This window comes from Pseudorasbora parva, chromosome 22, assembly GCF_024679245.1.
Source record: "Pseudorasbora parva isolate DD20220531a chromosome 22, ASM2467924v1, whole genome shotgun sequence".
Taxonomy (NCBI): Eukaryota; Metazoa; Chordata; class Actinopteri; order Cypriniformes; family Gobionidae; genus Pseudorasbora; species Pseudorasbora parva.
This window is the reverse complement of record NC_090193.1, coordinates 37,639,845-37,658,958: the sequence shown is the minus strand read 5'-3', so window position 1 is coordinate 37,658,958 and position 19,114 is coordinate 37,639,845. Positions and strand designations below refer to the sequence as shown.

General features: G+C 37.7%; 3 protein-coding genes across 6 annotated transcripts in view; 2 read left to right on the top strand and 1 right to left on the bottom strand.

Moving 5' to 3' along the window:
- Positions 1-1,748: 1,748 nt before the first annotated feature.
- mrto4 (MRT4 homolog, ribosome maturation factor) lies at positions 1,749-9,227 on the top strand. Its single transcript, XM_067431038.1, has 8 exons — positions 1,749-1,836; positions 2,128-2,186; positions 2,382-2,485; positions 3,382-3,463; positions 3,581-3,648; positions 5,591-5,742; positions 7,030-7,106; positions 8,643-9,227. The coding sequence occupies exons 1-8, from the start codon at positions 1,809-1,811 to the stop codon at positions 8,790-8,792; spliced, it is 720 nt and encodes a 239-aa protein (XP_067287139.1). The 5' UTR covers positions 1,749-1,808; the 3' UTR covers positions 8,793-9,227.
- akr7a3 (aldo-keto reductase family 7, member A3 (aflatoxin aldehyde reductase)) lies at positions 9,036-13,836 on the bottom strand. Its single transcript, XM_067431037.1, has 7 exons — positions 13,472-13,836; positions 12,215-12,402; positions 11,907-12,011; positions 11,663-11,759; positions 10,601-10,700; positions 10,308-10,437; positions 9,036-9,432 (listed from the first exon to the last, which is right to left on the bottom strand). Exons 1-7 carry the CDS (start codon positions 13,752-13,754, stop codon positions 9,271-9,273), a joined length of 1,065 nt encoding a protein of 354 aa, XP_067287138.1. The 5' UTR covers positions 13,755-13,836; the 3' UTR covers positions 9,036-9,270.
- megf6b (multiple EGF-like-domains 6b) overlaps positions 13,761-19,114 on the top strand; it is a 161,057-nt gene continuing 155,703 nt past the window's right edge. Inside the window, exons 1-2 of one of the 4 annotated variants that reach the window (XM_067431035.1) lie at positions 13,817-13,885; positions 18,009-18,062. Coding sequence is in view for 2 of the 4 variants with exons in the window: in XM_067431033.1 (XP_067287134.1) it covers positions 18,338-18,429 (92 nt within the window). In the remaining 2 variants the exon portion in view is untranslated. Of the gene's footprint in view, positions 13,933-18,008; positions 18,063-18,082; positions 18,430-19,114 lie in introns of those variants that run through there. The other 3 variants (XM_067431036.1, XM_067431034.1, XM_067431033.1) reach the window with 3 other exon arrangements.

Sequence of the window (19,114 nt, the reverse complement as noted above, 5' to 3'; positions counted from 1 at the left end):
GTGTGTGTGTGTGTGTGTGTGTGTGTGTGTGTGTGTGTGTGTGTGTGTGTGTGTGTGTGTGTGTGTGTGTGTGTGTGTTTGTGTGTGTGTGTGTGTGTGTGTGTGTGTGTGTGTGTGTGTGTGTGTGTGTGTGTGTGTGTGTGTGTGGAATTTGCAATCACCAGCATTTTTGTATATATGTATGTATGTGTGTGTGCGTGTGTGCGTGGAGTTTGCAATCACCAGCATTTTTGTATATATGTATGTATGTGTGTGTGCGTGTGTGCGTGGAGTTTGCAATCACCAGCATTTTTGTATATATGTATGTATGTGTGTGTGCGTGTGTGCGTGGAGTTTGTAATCACCAGCATTTTTGTATATATGTATGTATGTGTGTGTGCGTGTGTGCGTGGAGTTTGCAATCACCAGCATTTTTGAACATGGAGGAACGTTACAACCCTGAACAGCAGCAGCTACACTAAAAAAATCCCCTTAAAATTTACGGTAAAAAAGCGGCAGCTGTGGTTGCCAGAACTTTTTTTACAGTGTACATCATATTTGTAGGCTACTTACTCATTTATATTTATGGTACATTTATTTTTGTATCTGTTAGAGATAAACATAATAAAGTGTGTAAAAATGAACAAACATTGTTAATTTTGAACTTACATGTTGCACATTTCTTTAAACAATAAGTGTACTGTATAAATACAAATGCTGATTTACAGTAAAAAGCTCAGTGTGAACCTCAAGAGGACATTATTGAAACAAAGCGGACATTATTGTATAGAACAGAAAGCAGTTAGTCAACAAAAAGAGTTAAAAAACATGAAATTTGTATGTAACATCTAAACATTTGGACCAGTTTGGCTCACATGATGAAAAAAACACTTTATTTTGGTAGCATTGGCAAATTTCCTGACACAATAACTAGATTTTGTGATAACTGAACTTATAGTTTAGAGAATGTTTTGGAAAATGTGCCAAAGCGATGGAGAAAAACTGTAAAGTATGGGTACAGTCCCAGCATTTTAGATGTTTAAATTGTGCTTAAGTGAAAATAAAAATGTATATTTCATTAAATGAACTTAATGAGGATATCTTGCCCGAAAAAGTACAGTAGGCTACTTGAATAAAAATACTCAAAATGATATTTAAGTATTATTAAGTGCCATTACTTTAGCACACAGACTGTTTATTGATTACTATACTGTTTATAGTTACTATAGTTTTACTTAGCCTATCTTTTGTGTCCAGTAAGGTATGTTCATTGGTGTTTTCTAATGTTGTAAAATTGGGAAACACTTTATTTTACAGTGTCACATATATTACATGTACTTACCATACAGTAAATTATGCATAATTGCATGCAACTAATTCGAAACGAAACCCTAAACCTACCCTAACCCTATAGTAAATAATACATGTAGTTTGTTATTTTTACTTAGTACTTAAATAAATAATTACACAGTAACTACGGCACGTGTTACCTAAACTTGCATACTGTAAACTTTAAAGTTTTTTAAAAAAAACACAGTTTCTTAACACATACACATAAAACACATAGTGTTAGTTTACACAGTCTGATAGACTCACGAGCGATTTCCCTAACGTTATCATTAGAAAAAAGAAATAATGTACTCTGTATAGTACAGTGCCCGTCTTCCAAAAATATCACAGTTGTGCTGCGCCTCCTGCTGGTTAAACAGGAAAGGATCTCATTAATATTCATGAGTGTACCCGCGAGCACCAATAGGCGGCGCTGTGATTCCTCACTGTTCGTCAAGCGCTCGGAGATCATCAGCGAAGAAAAAAACAACGTGAGAGCCATGCCGAAATCCAAGAGAGACAAGAAAGGTAATCATTTAATGTTTTAGTTTGTTTTATCACTTACTTTTATTAGACTTACACGCCATACATTCAAATCACTCGAGCTTGAGTTAGTGGGGTGGTTAAAAAGAGAAACGTATTTACATTATAATTGTTACGGTGCTAAAATATAATCATGGTTGTTATTTTTTGCTCATAAACATCATATGATTAAACTGTAATAATTTTACTGTCATTTATTGAGGTTATTATTGAAGCAGCTGGGTGTGTTAGAATGTGTTAATGATTCCTTTGCTAATAATGGATATATTTGAACAGTTTCTTTAACCAAAACAACCAAGAAGGGGTTGGAGTCCAAACAAAACTTGATTGAAGAGGTTAGTTTGACTTTTCATTGCTCGTTTGGTGATGCTACTAACCCTACAAGCATGTACTATGGTAATACCATGGGCATTGGAGCTGATATGAACTAAACCATGTGATCATGTGATCTGTCATGTTCTTGAGATGCTTCATATTCAGGGGAAAGAGACACATTGATTAAAGTAATTTTTCCATTTCTTCTTTATCAGCTGCGGAAATGTGCAGACATTTACAAATACGTGTTTGTGTTCTCAATAGAGAACATGAGAAACAACAAACTGAAAGACATCAGGACGGCCTGGAAACACAGCCGGTACACACACACACTCATTTGTATCATTGTGTTAGTGAGGCTTCCATTACACACACACACACACACACTAGCATACACACACTAACATAGAGACATGCTTACATACACACAATAACGCACACAATCACACACACTTGTTTGTTTCAATGTGTTAGCGAGGCTTCCATTATACAGACACACACAGTCAGTCACACACTCACATACTCTCTCACAAACACGCTCATCACACACGTCATACGCAACCACACTCGCACATACACACATTTATTCACTCACTCACTCACTCACTCACTCACTCACACACACACACACACACACATACACACACACACACACACACACCTATCAGGCAAGAAAACACAGGAAGGGAGAAAGACAGAAAGAGAGAGAGAGAAGAACAAATAATCCAATAACACTCATTGTGGAAGAAACAAATATCAATACGTCCTTGGACGTAACACACACATTATACGCAACCACACTCGCACATACACACATTTATTCTCTCACTCTCACACAAACACACTCTCTCAAATACACATGCAGTCTTACTCTTTCATACACACATCACACGCTTTCTTACACACACTCACATACATACATTTCACTCACTCACACACATTCGCACACACGCACTAGATTGTAATAAAAACATGTTTTTTTTCTGATTTCTAAGCCTTTTTAACTAGTAAGGAGGACCAGTAAAATGTCCTCACTAGTTGGTTGTCATATTTCACTGTTTGTGTGGATATTTCACCCTCACAAAGTGAGGTAGACTTGGCACACACACACACACACACACACACACACACACACGCACTTTATGCTGCTGCTAATTTACTGCTTTATGCTTTATTTTAGAGAGATTAAGGTTGAATGTGGGTTTTGCGTTTCAGCTTCTTCTTCGGTAAGAACAAAGTCATGATGATTGCGCTGGGTAAAGGCCCGACTGACGAATACAAAGATAACCTGCATAAAGTATGTCGGTGCATGTCAGCAATGATTTAATATCTACATGATGAGTGTTTATACAGATTTTATGAACTACACTGGCTAATATATTTAACTGATTGAATGTTCTGGGTTGCTTTACAGCTGAGCAGGTTTCTCAGAGGTGAAGTCGGGGTTTTGTTCACTAACAAAACCAAAGAGGAGGTGCAAGAGTAAGTAATGAACGACAGACACCAGTTAATAATCTTAAATGATCTTAAATTTTGTCATAAATCAAGAGACTTGTGCATGAATTTAAAATGATGGACTGATATACTGACATTAAAGGGATAGTTCACCCAAAAATAAAAATTTGATTTTTATCTGCTTACCTCCAGTGCGTCCAACATGTAGGTGTGTTTGTTTCTTCAGTCGAACACAAATGAGGATTTTTAACTCAACCGTTGCTGTGTGCCAGTCATATAATGGTGTGATTGGGTAACAATTCTATGAGAGGAAAACAAAAAGACATGCTTAGACAACATGCACAAAAACACTGCTGCTCGTGACGACACATTGATGTCTTAAGACACGAACCGATCTGTTTCTGTGAGAAACACAAGAACTTTTTTTTACCTCATATCCCGACGAATCTCATCTAGTGTTCCCCTCCGTCATTACTTCCGTCTGATGAGGTCAAACTGGCGTGATCATAGATATATATATATAGGCCATGTCCACACTAATACGTTTTCATTTGAAAACGTATATTTTTCTCTTCGTTTTGGCCTTCCGTCCACACTGAGACAGCGTTTTAAGTCAATGAAAACGTATCGTTTTGAAAACGCTCTCCAGAGCGGATAAATTTGAAAACGTCGTCTTCGCGTCGTAGTGTGGACTGTGAAAACGGAGGCTTTTTAATACGATGACGCATTTTTAGCCATGTGATGCAGTCATATGACCAATTCACACTTTATATTCATGTATTACTCGCAGCAACAACTCCACCTCACTGTCGGCCCATTTTAAAAACTCAGTGCCCTTTCTCGACATTGCCGCAAAATTTCAAAGAGTAAATAAACAAGTAGCGGAAATAATAATAATAATAATTAATTTTATTTATAATGCACTTTATATTAAACAAAATCTCAAAGTGCTACAGAATTAAAAAACAATCAACAACAATAAATAAATAAGTAAATTAATAAAATAAAATAAATAAAACTGAAAAATAAAATAAAGAAGTAGCAAGTCAATTAAAAGCTCTGCTAAAAAGGTGGGTTTTAAGACCACGCTTAAAAGTATCTATAGTCTGTGGAGTCCGCAGGTGGTCAGGGAGAGCATTCCACAGACTGGGGGCTGCAGAGCAGAAGGCCCGATCCCCCATAGTACGGAGATTGGCTGTGGGAGTTTTAAGGCGATACAGTGAAACAGAGCGGAGGTTACGAGTGGCTGTTTGTGTGGTGAGGAGTTCCTTAAGATAGGAGGGAGCATCACCATGGATGCACTGGTGGGTAAGGAGAGAGATCTTGTACTCGAAATGACGCCGAAGTCGAAGCGTCTTGGATTTGCACATGCAGTGTAGATGAACATTTTTTGGAAAATGATTGAAAATGATAGTGTGGACGCTGAGCGTTTTTAGACGAAAACTCCGTTTTTAAATTTATCCGGATTAGTGTAGACGTAGCCATAGATTCCTCATTAGTGCCTGTGCAGATTGGCCGAACGAGGCATCTACATAATATATATATCTTATGATTGCGCCAGTTTGACCTTATCAAACGGAAGTAATGACAGTATCTTAAGACATCAATGTGTCGTCAGGAGCAGCAGGGCTCTTTGTGCATGTTGTCTAAGCATGTTTTTTTTGCTCTCATAGAATTGTTACCCATTCACACCATTATATGACTGGCACACCGCAACGGTTGAGTTAAAAATCTTCATTTGTGTTCTACTGAAGAATAAACACACCTACATGTTGGACGCACTGGGGGTCAGCAGATAAACATAACATTTTAATTTCTGGGTGAACTATCCCTTTAATGGTGTCCGTCCATCCAAAATCTACCATCATCCTTTCATAATAATCATTTTTATTTCAGACTTTATCAATGAATCCTAATAAAATCTAATGTTGTATTCTTTTAATAACAAATGTGTTTTTCTTGCACACAGATATTTCAGTAACTTTAAAGAGCTGGATTACGCTCGAGCGGGAACCGTAGCGACCATGGCCGTGACTCTGGATGAGGGTCCGCTGGAGCAGTTCCCACACTCCATGGAGCCTCAGCTCAGACAGCTGGGCCTCCCCACCGCTCTGAAGAAAGGTGAGCCATTCATTAACATCAGGACTCATGTGTTTATATTAGGGGTGTAACGAGACACGTATTCATACCAAACCCCTCCGGTACGGAGCATGTGTACCGAATGCAGTCTTTAACAGTTAACAGTCAGCTTGTTTTACACACATATTGAGTATTCTGTAGAAATTCAAACCATAAATGCTCTTTTGACGCTCTTTAGTCTTCTTCCTAGTCAAAGAATAAACATGTATTAATATCTGAAGGTATGATGAGGATACATTACTACTTACTGAAATGTATCATATGTCGTGTAATCGGTCAATCAGTGTTTCATTGATGGAAAGATGGCTAGCGACTTGTAAACAATGTCACGTAGAATCACATTTACCTCAGAAGTCATTCAGTGTCCACAGCCGTTATTTCACTAGAGAAACTCTTTCACTAAATATATGCGCTATATTAGCCGATATATTCATTATATTGTATTTAACCTGGTAGTGTCGTCTTGATTAATGGATGTTTAAATAAATCTGTCTGACAATAATAGACACTGTGTTTAAATGATCATACTTCAACAACAAATTGGAGTAAAACTATTGTATCATTAGATTTAGAAGTTCTGCAAAAACTGCCTAATGTGAAGTTTACATGTTTGCATACAATGTGTTATTTGAGTGTAGATTATTATATCTAAAAATAAATAGCAACTGATTTTAGGCTAATAGTTTGGGCTCTGTTGTTAACCTTTAATATTACAGTAATGTGCAAGTAAAGGCTCCCTATAAAGTTTACAGCATTATCTTTAAGAAACATTGTTATAGTTGAATTTATTTAAGGACAGACACCATTTTTTTCTGTAAGCCACTGTTTAGTAACAAAAAATAAAAAGCTATTTTGTAAAACTGCTGCACCGAACCGTCAGTTTTGTGTTCTGTTACACCCCTAGTGTATATACAGGGCTTGACATTAATGCCTGCCAAATGCAGTGTATTTCAGATGTCAGTCCTACGAGCCCCTTTGGCGGGCTGAATTTATTTTAAATGTAATATATACATTTTTCAATTGTAGTCTTTTAAAAAGGAATCTGAAATAATAAACTAAGTGCAATGCTGTGTTGTCAAAAATATAGATTTTTTGCTAGAGAAATATCTGAAATACTTATATCAGTACGCTTCCAATACTCATTTCCCACAGAATAGACAGACAATACCATTCTCTCTGAACTGGTCTATTTTCAGTGGAGGGTAAAGGCTTGAAATTGCATTGGGAAAAAATAGTGTGCACTATTTTATAATATGAATCCATCTGCAGGGGTGGTGACACTGATAAAGGATTTTGAAGTGTGTAAAGACGGAGACACACTCACACCCGAACAGGCTCGAGTTCTGGTAAGTTTGTATCACTAATACACTGCAAACATCCTATACTTAAAGGTACACTAAACACTTTTTTGTTGTTGTTGTTCAGAATTAATCAAATTTCAATACATCATCAATCCTTATTCCAAAATGTGTTTTGTCTTACCCTGATTCTCTATGGTAAGACTATAATAGTGTTGTTGTGTCTAAGTGTTGTTATAAGGGGTTTCACAGGGAATTGCGTACATACGTCACTCTCCCATCCATGTCTCGTCATATCATATCTGTAAATAGTTAAGTTGCTCCTGCTTTGACACGTTTCTAGTGTGTGATTGGCAGAGGTTAGTTGTGTGTGTGTGTGTGTGTGTGTGTGTGTGTGTGTGTGTGTGTGTGTGTGGCAGAGGCTAGTTGTCATAACGAGTGAGAAAGGTTGACATGGAGCTGCTAAATCTCCAACCTCCGGAGAAACACCGAACAGAGGAGAGTCTGCTAGAGAAAAGAGAATGAGAACGAGCTCGGGATAAAACAAGAACGGCTTGGTTTAAGAACTCAGAGATTTAAAATTTTGCAAAAGTGATACAGCGTTTTTATTACTCATCAGGTGAGGTGTTTTATTTAACAGATACATTTAATTTGTCATTTCATCTGCACAGTCACACAGGGCAGAAGCACAACTAAAACCATGTTTTACAACCTCTAGCCTCACAAAGATCAGACCTTCAGACTGACGGGAGAAGGTCTGGACTCTCGCAGCTTTCGTTGGTCAAGGCCCAAGAGGTCGTTTGACTGACATGTAACGCAACCAATCACCGTTTTTGTTCACAAGTTTAGGGGTGTGACAATGTAGTCAATGTCCCTGCAATAACAGTCCGGCGTCCTGCATTGATAAATTATTAATTCAAGAATGCAAGTTTACTGCAACACTGGAGCCGAGAACTTTTGAAAATCCAGCGTTTAGTTGATCCTGGCAAGCGCTCAGTCACAGTTGTAGATAGTACGGTATTCGTCTTCCACAAGGGAGGTTGGCGTCGCGGTGGCGGACCGCTAAAGAACGCAACACGCTCGTCTCGCGGACATCCAGTAGAATTCAACCTATCCGATGACGACGTCAAAACTCCTGAAGTGTTCGAGCTAAGCATGTCACGTGCATCAGGCGTTCAGACAACAGTCCGTAGGTGTGACGTCTGCGGCTGAGACTATTTAACCTCTAGAAAACAGGACAAAAAGACTTAATGAAAACTTGTCAATTTTTAAATGTATTACTTGATGTCTTGTTTATTCGCAAACATCACATCTCTTCATTTGGATTAAAATGTATTATGAAAAAAAAAAAACATTCACGTTATTATGGAAGCTTGTTTGTGTCATGAAAAAAAAAATCCAAAGGGTAATCGTGAAGTAAATGAAAGGAAAAAAGTTTGAATTGTGAGATTTAAAAAGTCGCAACTACCTCTTTTATTTTCCGCGGTGAAAACAAGCTTCCATATGTCATAAACTAACTGGGTTCAAGGTTGAATTCTTAATAACATTATTCTAAAACTATTTATTTTTGTCCTTTTAAATCAGAAACTCTTTGGAATCGAGATGGCGGAATTCAAATTGTCGATTAAGTGCATGTGGAATTCTGAATCCGGGGATTTCGAGAAGCTAACGGACGGTGACGACGATGAGACCAGGAAAGAGGAAGACTCTGAGGAAGGAGAAGGGAGCGAATAAAACATGGACTCAGGAAATGGACTTTTTTGCCATGAACATTTGTTTGTGTTGATCCAACATAAACCCGTAAAATGTTTTTGAGTGTTCAGTCACCATCTGCAATGTTTAAAAATACACACATAAGGTGTTCTGTATGACTGTACTGAACAGAGAGACTGAGGCAAACATGATCTGTGTTATTCTTACTGTTAAATATAAGTTATTATAGCAATTTTTTGGCAAGAAGAAAACATTGCATCAAGATGCCACCATAGCATTCACTTTATTGCATTCTCATATAAACGTGGGGAAAATGTAATACATTAAGTGTTATTGAGCTCAGTTTGATTTTATCATTGTGTTTATTAGGAAGCTGAAGGCTGGTCCAACTCAATTTATCACTGTCACTCGACCATAGAAAAATAAAGCGATCTTTTCTGTATTAGTTCTTTTAAATCAGGCTTCATCATATCATTTTTTTTCTCTCTAATCGTCATGATTAGCGGAAGTAGTTGGGACACTCGTGGGACACTAAATCCCAGGCGTGTTTGAAAGCGTCCACGACTTCCTGTTTGAGTGGACCTTCTGCTGCTGCCGTCAGGTTCTCACACAGCTGCTCCATCGTGGACATCCCGATAATGACCCCGTCACCCTGATCCCCCTGGAAACACATCAAATATCTCATTCGAATTCCACTGCGAGTTGAGTAAACTTAAAGGGTTAGCTCACCCAAAAATGAAATTGATGTCATTAACTCCTTACCCTAATGTCGTTCCACACCCATAAGACCTCCGTTCATCTTCTCACACAGTTTAAGATATTTTATATTTAGTTCGAGAGCGTATGCAAGTCTATGCACACTCTACTGTCCATGTCCAGAAAGGGAAATAAAGATTCAAACGGTTATTAACGGAATCGATCAATGATTCGGATCGCCAATCTCACGTGATTTTGGCAGTTTGACATGCGATCCGAATCATGAATGAATCCGCTGATTCATAACCGTTTGAATCTTTATTTGAGGTTTGAAACAAACCTGGAAGAGAAGACAATGCTGAATAAAGTTGTAGTTTTTGTTATTTTTGGACCCAAATGTATTTTGGATGCTTCAAGAGACTCTAATTAACCCACTGATGTCTCATATGGACTACTGTGATGATGTTTTTATTCCCTTTCTGGACATGGACAGTATAGTGTGCATACACTTGCATACGCTCTCGGACTAAATATAAAATATCTTAAACTGTGTCCTGAAGATGAACGGAGGTCTTACGGGTGTGGGGCGACATTAGGGTGAGGAGTTAATGACATAAATTTCATTTTTGGGTGAACTAACCCTTAAAAAAGTCGAGTTTACATTTGCTCCGGTCACGTTCCTGGTCAAATGACTGACATGTATGATGTTACTGCTCTGAATATTGCAACTCTTGTAATTTAGGCAAAGGGCACAATCTAAAACAAAATACTGCATTATGTCAGATTACAGGCTTATAAAGTATCAAAATGAGCATTATATGGTTTCATGATGTGTCCCACCTTCAGCTGAGAGTGATGATACATCCATCGAATGGCAGCTGACGTAAGGGTGGGTTTTTCGGAGCCGTATGCGCTTTCCAGAGCCTTCTGAATGCCATCTATGCCTTGGAAGTTACTCTCCTTCCAGTATCTGAAATCCACATCATGCCACACATACGTAACATTGAACACATTTTATAATAGTAAAATCTTTATGCCCAACTAACTGGATCTAGAGATTGAGCTCACACAGGATTGAACAAATGAATCACTGATGTGAGTGTCATACTCAGTGAATTATGATGTTAATGCACCTGTCCCTGTAAGCAGTAGCCCAATTGTTCCCAAAGAATCGACCCGCGGGCTGAGCGCCGTCTTTATCTTCGTAGTGATATTTCCCCGTGAGGAGCCCACCTGAGGGAGAAGCAGAGGCAAAAGTGCTGGAGATGAAATAAAAGACATGCTACCTGTGAAGAAAATGCACAGGTCAAGTGATAATTATCTTGATTTTACTTGCGGTCAGTATATTTTGTATTTAGCATATTTTCCAATCAAACAGATGTTCAAATTATGCAAAAAGTGCAAAAACCACTAAGAAATGAGTAAACAAGACTAGAGTTGATCTCATATCTCATTCCAAAAATGTTATGTACATTACATAATAAATGTAATTTTAGAGCATAGTGATATAAATAAAATTTGTGGGTTAATAAAGATGGATGCACTGCAAAAAATGCTCTTCTTTTTTAGTATTTTTTTCTTGTTTCCAGTCCAAATATCTAAAAATTCTTAAGATTGATTTACTAGATAAGTAAAATGACATAATTTTTCTTGTTTTTTGGGAGTTTTTGCTTAAAACAAGCTAAATGATCTGTCAATGGGGAAGAACAATAATTTTGTTTCTGTTTGGGACGGAAACAAGAAACACGGTTTCAGAAAAATTTGATTTAATTTCATGATCAGAAACAAGATTATTACCCCATTGGCAGATCATTTTGCTTTTTTTAAGCAAAAACTCACTTCATTTTGATTCTTATTTTCAAGAAAACAAGATAAATGATGTGATTTTACTTCTCTAGTAAATACATCTTGATTTAATAATTTTTTTGATATTGGGACAGGAAACGGAAAAAAAATACTAAGAAAGAAGAGCATTTTTTGCAGTGTGGCTGGATGAATAGTTAGAAGATGGATAGATAAATGGATGATGAATAGATAGATGATGGGTGGATGATGGATGGATAGAAGATGGATGGGTGGATGAATAGATAGAAGATGGATGGACGGGTGGACAGATAGGTAGATGGATGGATGAAGGAATAGATAGATAGCAGATGGATATATAGATGAGTGGATGGATGGATGAAACGCATTACCTGCCAGGGGATTGTAAGCGTAGAAGCGGATGCCGAAGTATCTTAAGCATGGCAGTAGCTCAGTCTCCACTTGTCGTGTGGTTGCGTTATACATGCCCTTCAGAAGAAAACGTCACTGGTCAAAACTCGCCCATTCATTCTTAATTAAGCAATACTCAATAATAATAGTTCATTTAAGATCTTAAATTCATTTTATACTAGTCCTTATATAGACATAAATCCATCCATCTATATATCCACTTACTTGATATACAGTGGGAATCACCCAGTTATTGTGTTTGCAGATGCTGCAGATTTCCGCCACTTCCCATGATGCATAGTTTGATAAACCCAGCTCCTTGAATTTGCCCTAAACATCATCAAACAGTTTAGTGAAGTAAGGTCTGTGCTTATGTGATGTTGAGTTTTCTAAAAACAACAAATCGAGGTCAGATAGCCATAAACTATCAATAATTCTCCTGATTGTCAGACATTCATCACAGAACACGTCTGACGGGTAAAGTCTACAGCTCTTCAGTGCTGATGTCAAAGCCTCTGTGTGTGTGTCCTGACCTGTTTGTGGAGCTGATCGCAGGCCTGTAGTGTGTGTTGAACAGGGTTCTGGTGGTCCGGCGCGTGCAGGTAAAAGATGTCCACACACTCTGTGCGCAGCCGCTTCAGGGACGTCTCCAGCTGACTCCGCACACTTTCTGGTTTGAGGGTTTTTCCATCCCAGGGGTTTGCTTTAGTCGCGATCCGGACTGATAAACACACGTTAAACATGATTAAAAAATATATATACTCCCCTTTTAGATGTCAATGTGATTATAGGAATAATTATCACAGGCATGAGTGAAAATATGATTATATATTATTATTATTTTAAGGACCTTATTTTTGCCCTAATTTTGACATGCATGCTTTAATAAGTCTCTGAATTAAAATAATAATAATAATAATACAGATAAAGTATAATACATAAAAAAATGTCATTAATGATAAAGAAAAAATTATTATTAAAATAATACAGATAAAATATAATAACAATAAATTAAAACAATTACATCAATTATAAAGAAAAATTATTCATTAAAATAAACAACAATGATAACAATACATGAAATAAATAAAATTATAATTAATAAAGAATTATAAATATGAAACAATTACATTATTATTATTCAATATTTAATAATTAAAATAATAATAATAATACATTGTTTTTGGTCATCCAAGTATTCGATCCATAAGGAAAAAGTGCTTTTTGTAAAAAACAACAACAATAATAAATAAATACATAAATATTTATTTATAATATAATATAAAAAATAAAATATAATATAAAAAATGAGAATATTAAATATTTGTCCTAACATTTTTTTTTTACTTGAGCTTAAATATAATTTACAAATAAAAGCTTAATTTCCTAGAAGCTGATCTTTTCCATGTGATGATCATACAAATATTGCATTTTTATTTGATTTGATTATCACTGCTCGTTATTATATTCTTATTTTAAAAAAAAAATTTAAGTGCCAGTTTTGGAACAATGTAAAATTGTTCTCATCATTTGAAAACATTATCTAAAGGTACAAATTTAAAAGCAATATGAACTAAACAGCTGTTTACCATGCACAGTGTTTTAATATTTTTATTATATACATTTATACACACACACATTTATGTACAACATATTTGGTTGAAAAAACAACAAAAAAAACTCTGAGTTTGCAAATACACATGTCACGTGCAGTGTCATGTGATCTTGCCACCACAGTGAACTCACATCAGCGCTGATGATCACTGCACGCTGTTGAGGGAGTTTTGTACCTGTTTTAGGAAGTTGCATGTCTCCTATGATGGTCTCCGCCTGTCCATCATTGTACATGTATGCAGTGTCCAACTCATCGTGCCCGCGCTCCAAGAACACCTGCACGAGCTGTGCGCTCATGTGCGCGTCCGCGCGTCCACCAAACGCCATGGTTCCCAGCAGAGTGACGGGGAGTTTGGAAAGGGACATGTTGCGGCGTTGGATAAAGTGTAATGTCTGTTTTTGAATTGTTCGAAAGCTGTGGTGAACTCCGCGCAGGCTTCTTATGGTAGCAAAGTTCATCGTAATACATTTCCTGTAGTGTAGGTAGTACTACCAGGGCGAAGGACGCGCGTGCACTGAGGGACCGTGAGGAAAGTGCCCAACATGTGCCTAAACGCAGAGGAACGCGAACCATTGGTCAACAAAAGGAGGTGGACATTTCAAAGTTCATTTGCATCACCCCTTTGGTCAAAATAACGTTAATGTGAGGTTTTCCAAATATCACACTATAGTCTTTTAAGCACACGAAAGTCCCACTGTAACCTGAAGATGTCAGCAGAATACAGATCAATGGAAATAACATTTAGTCAGCATCACCTTTTTGGCTAAACTTTATATGATCGTATAAGGAAAATTATATATTGTGTTGTAACTAGTTTTTCACTAGGCTATTTACAGGCACAATATGTAAGATTTTTGTGGATTAAAATGTCCAAAAACCTCTAAACGGTGAACGGTGTTATACATTTTGTTTACTTGTATTATCCCAAATGTGTCCAAGAATTGTTTAAATCCAGAGAAATAAGCAACCACCCAGTGATGTTATACTCACGAATGCCCCGGTTTTATTTGTAGAAACCATGGAAACGTCTGAGATTTATTTATTTATTTATTTATTTAAGCAGGGCATGCTTACAGAGACAGCTACAATACAAGTACTGCAAAGGATGCACAGCATATAGAGTTTATAGCTAGTGCTAATTCTCAACTTTACTATGCTTTAAAGTCCCAGTGAACCGGAAGTAGCAAGTAACTTTTCAGATTTAAATGAAAGATTACCGCGAAAAACAATATTTTCTGTTTATTAACTTGCACAGATTAATTGTTCACTCTAAGACCTGTAATATGCTAACAGTAAATAGGGTCCATTTTGATTTCATGAGGACCTTAATATTTAATGTTTCATTAGACAAGGGAACAACTGTTTGGATCCATTTATCGACAGACAAACCAATTATTGTACAGTAAAGGTGTTGTCAAAATACAGAACCAAGTTGGTACTGAAATTTAAAAAATGTATGCTTTTGAGTTCTGTTGAGCTGGAACACCTCTGACTGGCCACTTTGCTCACGCGCTCATCTGATTGGCTACAATCATCGTGAGCGTTTGAAAGCACAAGTAGGTGTTGATCAGTGGACCGGTAGGCTTATAGATGCCTGCATTCAAACGCTCCCATGTGTATCTGTGCAAGTGCCCTGTGAAAAACATCATTGATGTATATTTACAACATGTTTTTGAAGCACTGGTCATTTTAGCCAATCACAGACATATTTGATGAGCAAATGAGTGCAATGGTAGGTCAGAGGTGTTTATGATTCCAACTTAAGCGCTCAAAGCGTTCGGTACCGACTTGGTATCGCGATCCATACTTTCAGGCAATCCAGGCTGTAAACAGGTTTTTTTTTCTGCTGTAAAGTTGGGCATTTTAACATGGGGCTCAATGAGATTCTGCTCCTTCTGAGCCTTAGTAGCATTGCAGTTTAAGTCACTTCCATATGCTTCAATAGAAACTGGGGGAGGTTGCCGCTTGGTTACCCCACGTGTTTGAGCAGAAGCGCTCATCTGTGGCCGAATAAAAGCTCCGCTGCTCTCGATCCGTGTTGCGCTCGTGTCTCATTAGCAATCACTTCAGCTCCTCGATCAGCTCCCACAGCACTCGGTCCTGCTCTGCTTCAAACTACAGTAACGGTAATAATCTCATCTATGAACATTATTTCCCGTCCCAATTCCACCAGCAGGGAGGTGAAGACGACAACTCCCATGATTCCGCGCTAAGTCTCGGCTTCATCAAGCTACGCCTTTGTTTTGATTTGGTGACCTCTAGCTGCGAAAAACTACATAGTGCACCTTTAACAGTAGCATTATTTCATTTGAACAGTCCTGTTGTGCAGTGATTCTCCACCGGGGGGCCTCAGCAAACTTTAAAGTCTTTCATTTTACTGGCTCTACATTCATGAAGTGGGAGAAATGTTATGGAAAAACTCCTTAAAAGATTTATCTAGCAATTTAAGACTATAATATTAGGATACGTTATGCAGATGTAGCTCTTTCTTGACATTCCAGGAATGTTAATGTTTTGTTCCACAGTGTTCTAAGTATTTATCCCGTTTTTAATGAATTCCGTTAAACATTCCCTCTTAATATTCCTGGAGTGACAACGCCACATGTCTTCAAAATACCAGCAGATGTTTTTATAGGTGTTTTTGTGTGTAAATGGCAGAGGTGTTGAACCCTGGTTGGCACTGACCCCTAGAGGAGGATCAGTGCTGTTTGGGAATGTGGTCCGGGTTCTGTAGCCCCAGATATCTGATCCCAGCGCTGACGTCCTGAACCTGCGTCCCCCCCCCCCCCCCCCCGTCTCTGACCCATAATCCTCTGCTCTCAGCTGTGGTTCGGCGACCCCTCAGCACTCCCGTCCTCTAAGAGACTTCAAATTCTAATGTCACATGGGGAACGTTTCAGTGTTGATAAATATATAAAGTTACTTAGTGGAATACAATACATTTATTTAGCAATTATTAGGCTAATAATATTACAAATATTTTCAGCAGAACAATTTGACTAAAAGTGAAAATTTTACATTATTACATTACTATTTAGAATAGCTTTTCGAATAGCTGAATATTTACAGTAATAATTATATATATAAAATATATAATATCGCCAAAAGTTGAGACGTCTGCCTTTACAAACATTTAATATGGAGTCAGCCCACCCTTTGCAGCTCTAACAGCTTCAGCTCTTCTGGGAAGGCTTTCCACAAGGTTTAGGAGTGTGTTTATGGGATATTTTTGACCATTCTTCTAGAAGCTCATTTGTGAGGTCAGGCACTGTTGTTGGACGAGAAGGCCTGGCTCTCAGTCTCCGCTCTAATTCATCCCAAAGCTGTTCTATCAGGTTGAGTTCATGACTCTGTGCAGGCCAGTCAAGTTCCTCCACACCAAACTCACTCATCCATGTCTTTATGGACCGACGCTTTAAGAGTTCCTTTCACTGGAACTAAGGGGCCAAGCCTAACCCCTGAAAAATAACCCCAAACCATAATCACCCCTCCACCAAACTTTACACTTGCCACAATACAGTCAGGCAAGTCCTGTTCTCCTGGCAACTGACAACCCCAGCCTCGTCCATGGGATTGCCAGACAGAGAAGTGTGATTGGTCACTCCAGAAACACGTTTCACTGCTCTAGAGTCCAGTGGCGTCTGCTTTACTCCACTGCATCCCACGCTTTGCATTGCTCTTGGTGATGTAAGACTTGGATGAGCTGCTCGGCCATGGAAACCCATTCCATGAAGCTCTCTACCCACTGTTCTTGTGCTCATCTGAAGGCCACAGAAGTTTGGAGGGCTGGAGCTGTTGACTCTGCAGAAAGTTGTCCATTTCAGCGCACTGTGACCTCAGCATGCGCTGACCCCACTCTGTGATTTTAGGTGGCCTATCACTTCGTGGCTGAGTTGCTGTTGTTCCCAATCGCTTCCATTTTGTTATAATCCCACTAACAGTTGACTAAAATATTTAGAAGTGAGGAAATTTCCCAAATGGACTTATCACGGCAACCTATCACGGTACCACACTTGAGTTCACTGAGCTCCTGAGAGCGACCCATTCTTTCACAAATGTTTGTAGAAGCGTCTGCTTGATTTATACACCTGTGGCCATGGACGTGCAGACCTAAATTCAATGATTTCGGCCCCTGTCCCAATACTTTTGGCAATATAGTGTAGATATAAGCCGGTAAAAAAAAAAAAAATGTTTTAATGATTTAACAAAAGTCTCTTCAAGCCTGCATTTATTTGATCAAAAATACAGAAATTTTTTTAATATTGTGAAATATTATTACAATTTAAAATGTTTTTTTTTTGATATACTTTAAATATAATTTACTTATGTGATGCAAAGCTGAATTTTCCTCAGCCATTTCTCAAGTCTTCAGTGTCACAGGAACACTTCAGTGTTCCTTCAGAAATCATTAATTTATAAATTCACAAATCTATCTATCTATCTATCTATCTATCTATCTATCTATCTATCTATCTATCTATCTATCTATCTATCTATCTATCTATCTATCTATCTATCTATCTATCTATCTATCTATCTATCTATCTATCTATCTATCTATCTATCTATCTATCTATCTATCTATCTATCTATCTATCTCCATTGCTGGTTTATTGTAAGGTGTTTGGCTGTTCCTCAATGGTGTAAACATGACAAAGTGACCTTCCTTTGACTCTGAAATCACTCTAATAGAGGGTTTCTCTTTGAATTAGGCACTTTGAAGTGACGCAGTAAATCAAGCTGAAGTAACGAGTATCCTGAAGGAGGTCAGTCAGCGCTTTAGCTGCTTTAGGTTGTTCCTGTATTTGTCTTGTTCCTCTTAAAGGACATTCCCTTCACTGCTCCTACAGGAAGACTGCGTGTCCTGGGGGCATTTGGATCTCAGTTAGGTGTCTGGATTGGATCTGAGAGTTTTTCCCTCTGTCATCTGCTCGACGCTTTCAGTCCTTTCCGGAGCGCGGATTAATATGGACTCTGATTAGTTCGTTTAAACATTTGAAGTGTGTTATTTAGGTGCAGGAGGACTCATTCAGAACAGCGTATGAGGATGGATATATTATTTTATTCTTTAATCATTCTAATTAATGGAATTAATGCAGCATCCCGTTCTGGAAAAGACCTGCTGCCGCACATGTGAGTTCTGTTTTGGGTTAGATCAGTTGCGCGCGCTTGATTATTATTATATACTACTGCTTAAACTTTGAATACTGTATTTAATGAGCGAATATTCATTGTTATATCACTAAGTTATTGTAATTGTAAAAAACAAATGTTTATTTAAATTGGAGACGCGCTTTGACGCGTATTTACGCATATTAATTAAACACGTGAGACACTGGTTGAGTTTAAATCCAGCCAACAGGGAACGTTCTCAGAACTTTAGTCAACGTTCCCGTAAGCTTCTTTCAATGTCATGAACAAACGTTCTTCCAGTAACAGAAATAGTACCTTCGTTTAAAGTTGCCTGGTCTACGTTCTAAAATAACAAAAACGGAATTTATACATTTGTACCTGGAACGCTAGTTTTCTACAACATTTTAAATATTATTATTGTATTAGAACGTTCAGAGAACATTCAAATGTAACCTTTACGAAATAACTTTTTGATTGTTCACAAAACATGTTTTCATAATTTAAATAAATTATACGTTCTAAAAAATTTTTTTTAGCTGGGAAAACCTACTGAGCTGCCAACCAAGACAACAAAGGCGGCATAGCTTTGACTGGTGCATATTATGCCCCAAAATTATGCTGTCTATTTTAGGCAGTTGATGCACATTAGCTGGCTCGCATTAAACACAATTTAAACTGCAGAATC

Bases quoted from the DNA above. Each gene is read 5' to 3' on its own strand.
- mrto4 (XM_067431038.1), top strand. From the start codon at position 1,809: ATGCCGAAATCCAAGAGAGACAAGAAAG. The intron at 3,649-5,590 runs GTAAGTAATGAA...TCTTGCACACAG, and splicing joins ACCAAAGAGGAGGTGCAAGA to ATATTTCAGTAACTTTAAAG. The intron at 5,743-7,029 runs GTGAGCCATTCA...ATCCATCTGCAG, and splicing joins CCCCACCGCTCTGAAGAAAG to GGGTGGTGACACTGATAAAG.
- akr7a3 (XM_067431037.1), bottom strand. From the start codon at position 13,754: ATGAACTTTGCTACCATAAGAAGCCTGCGCGGAGTTCACCACAGCTTT. The intron at 10,701-11,662 runs GTAATGCGTTTC...CTTCTCCCTCAG, and splicing joins CGCTTACAATCCCCTGGCAG to GTGGGCTCCTCACGGGGAAA. The intron at 9,433-10,307 runs GTGGGACACATC...ATGTGTTTCCAG, and splicing joins ATCATCACTCTCAGCTGAAG to GGGGATCAGGGTGACGGGGT.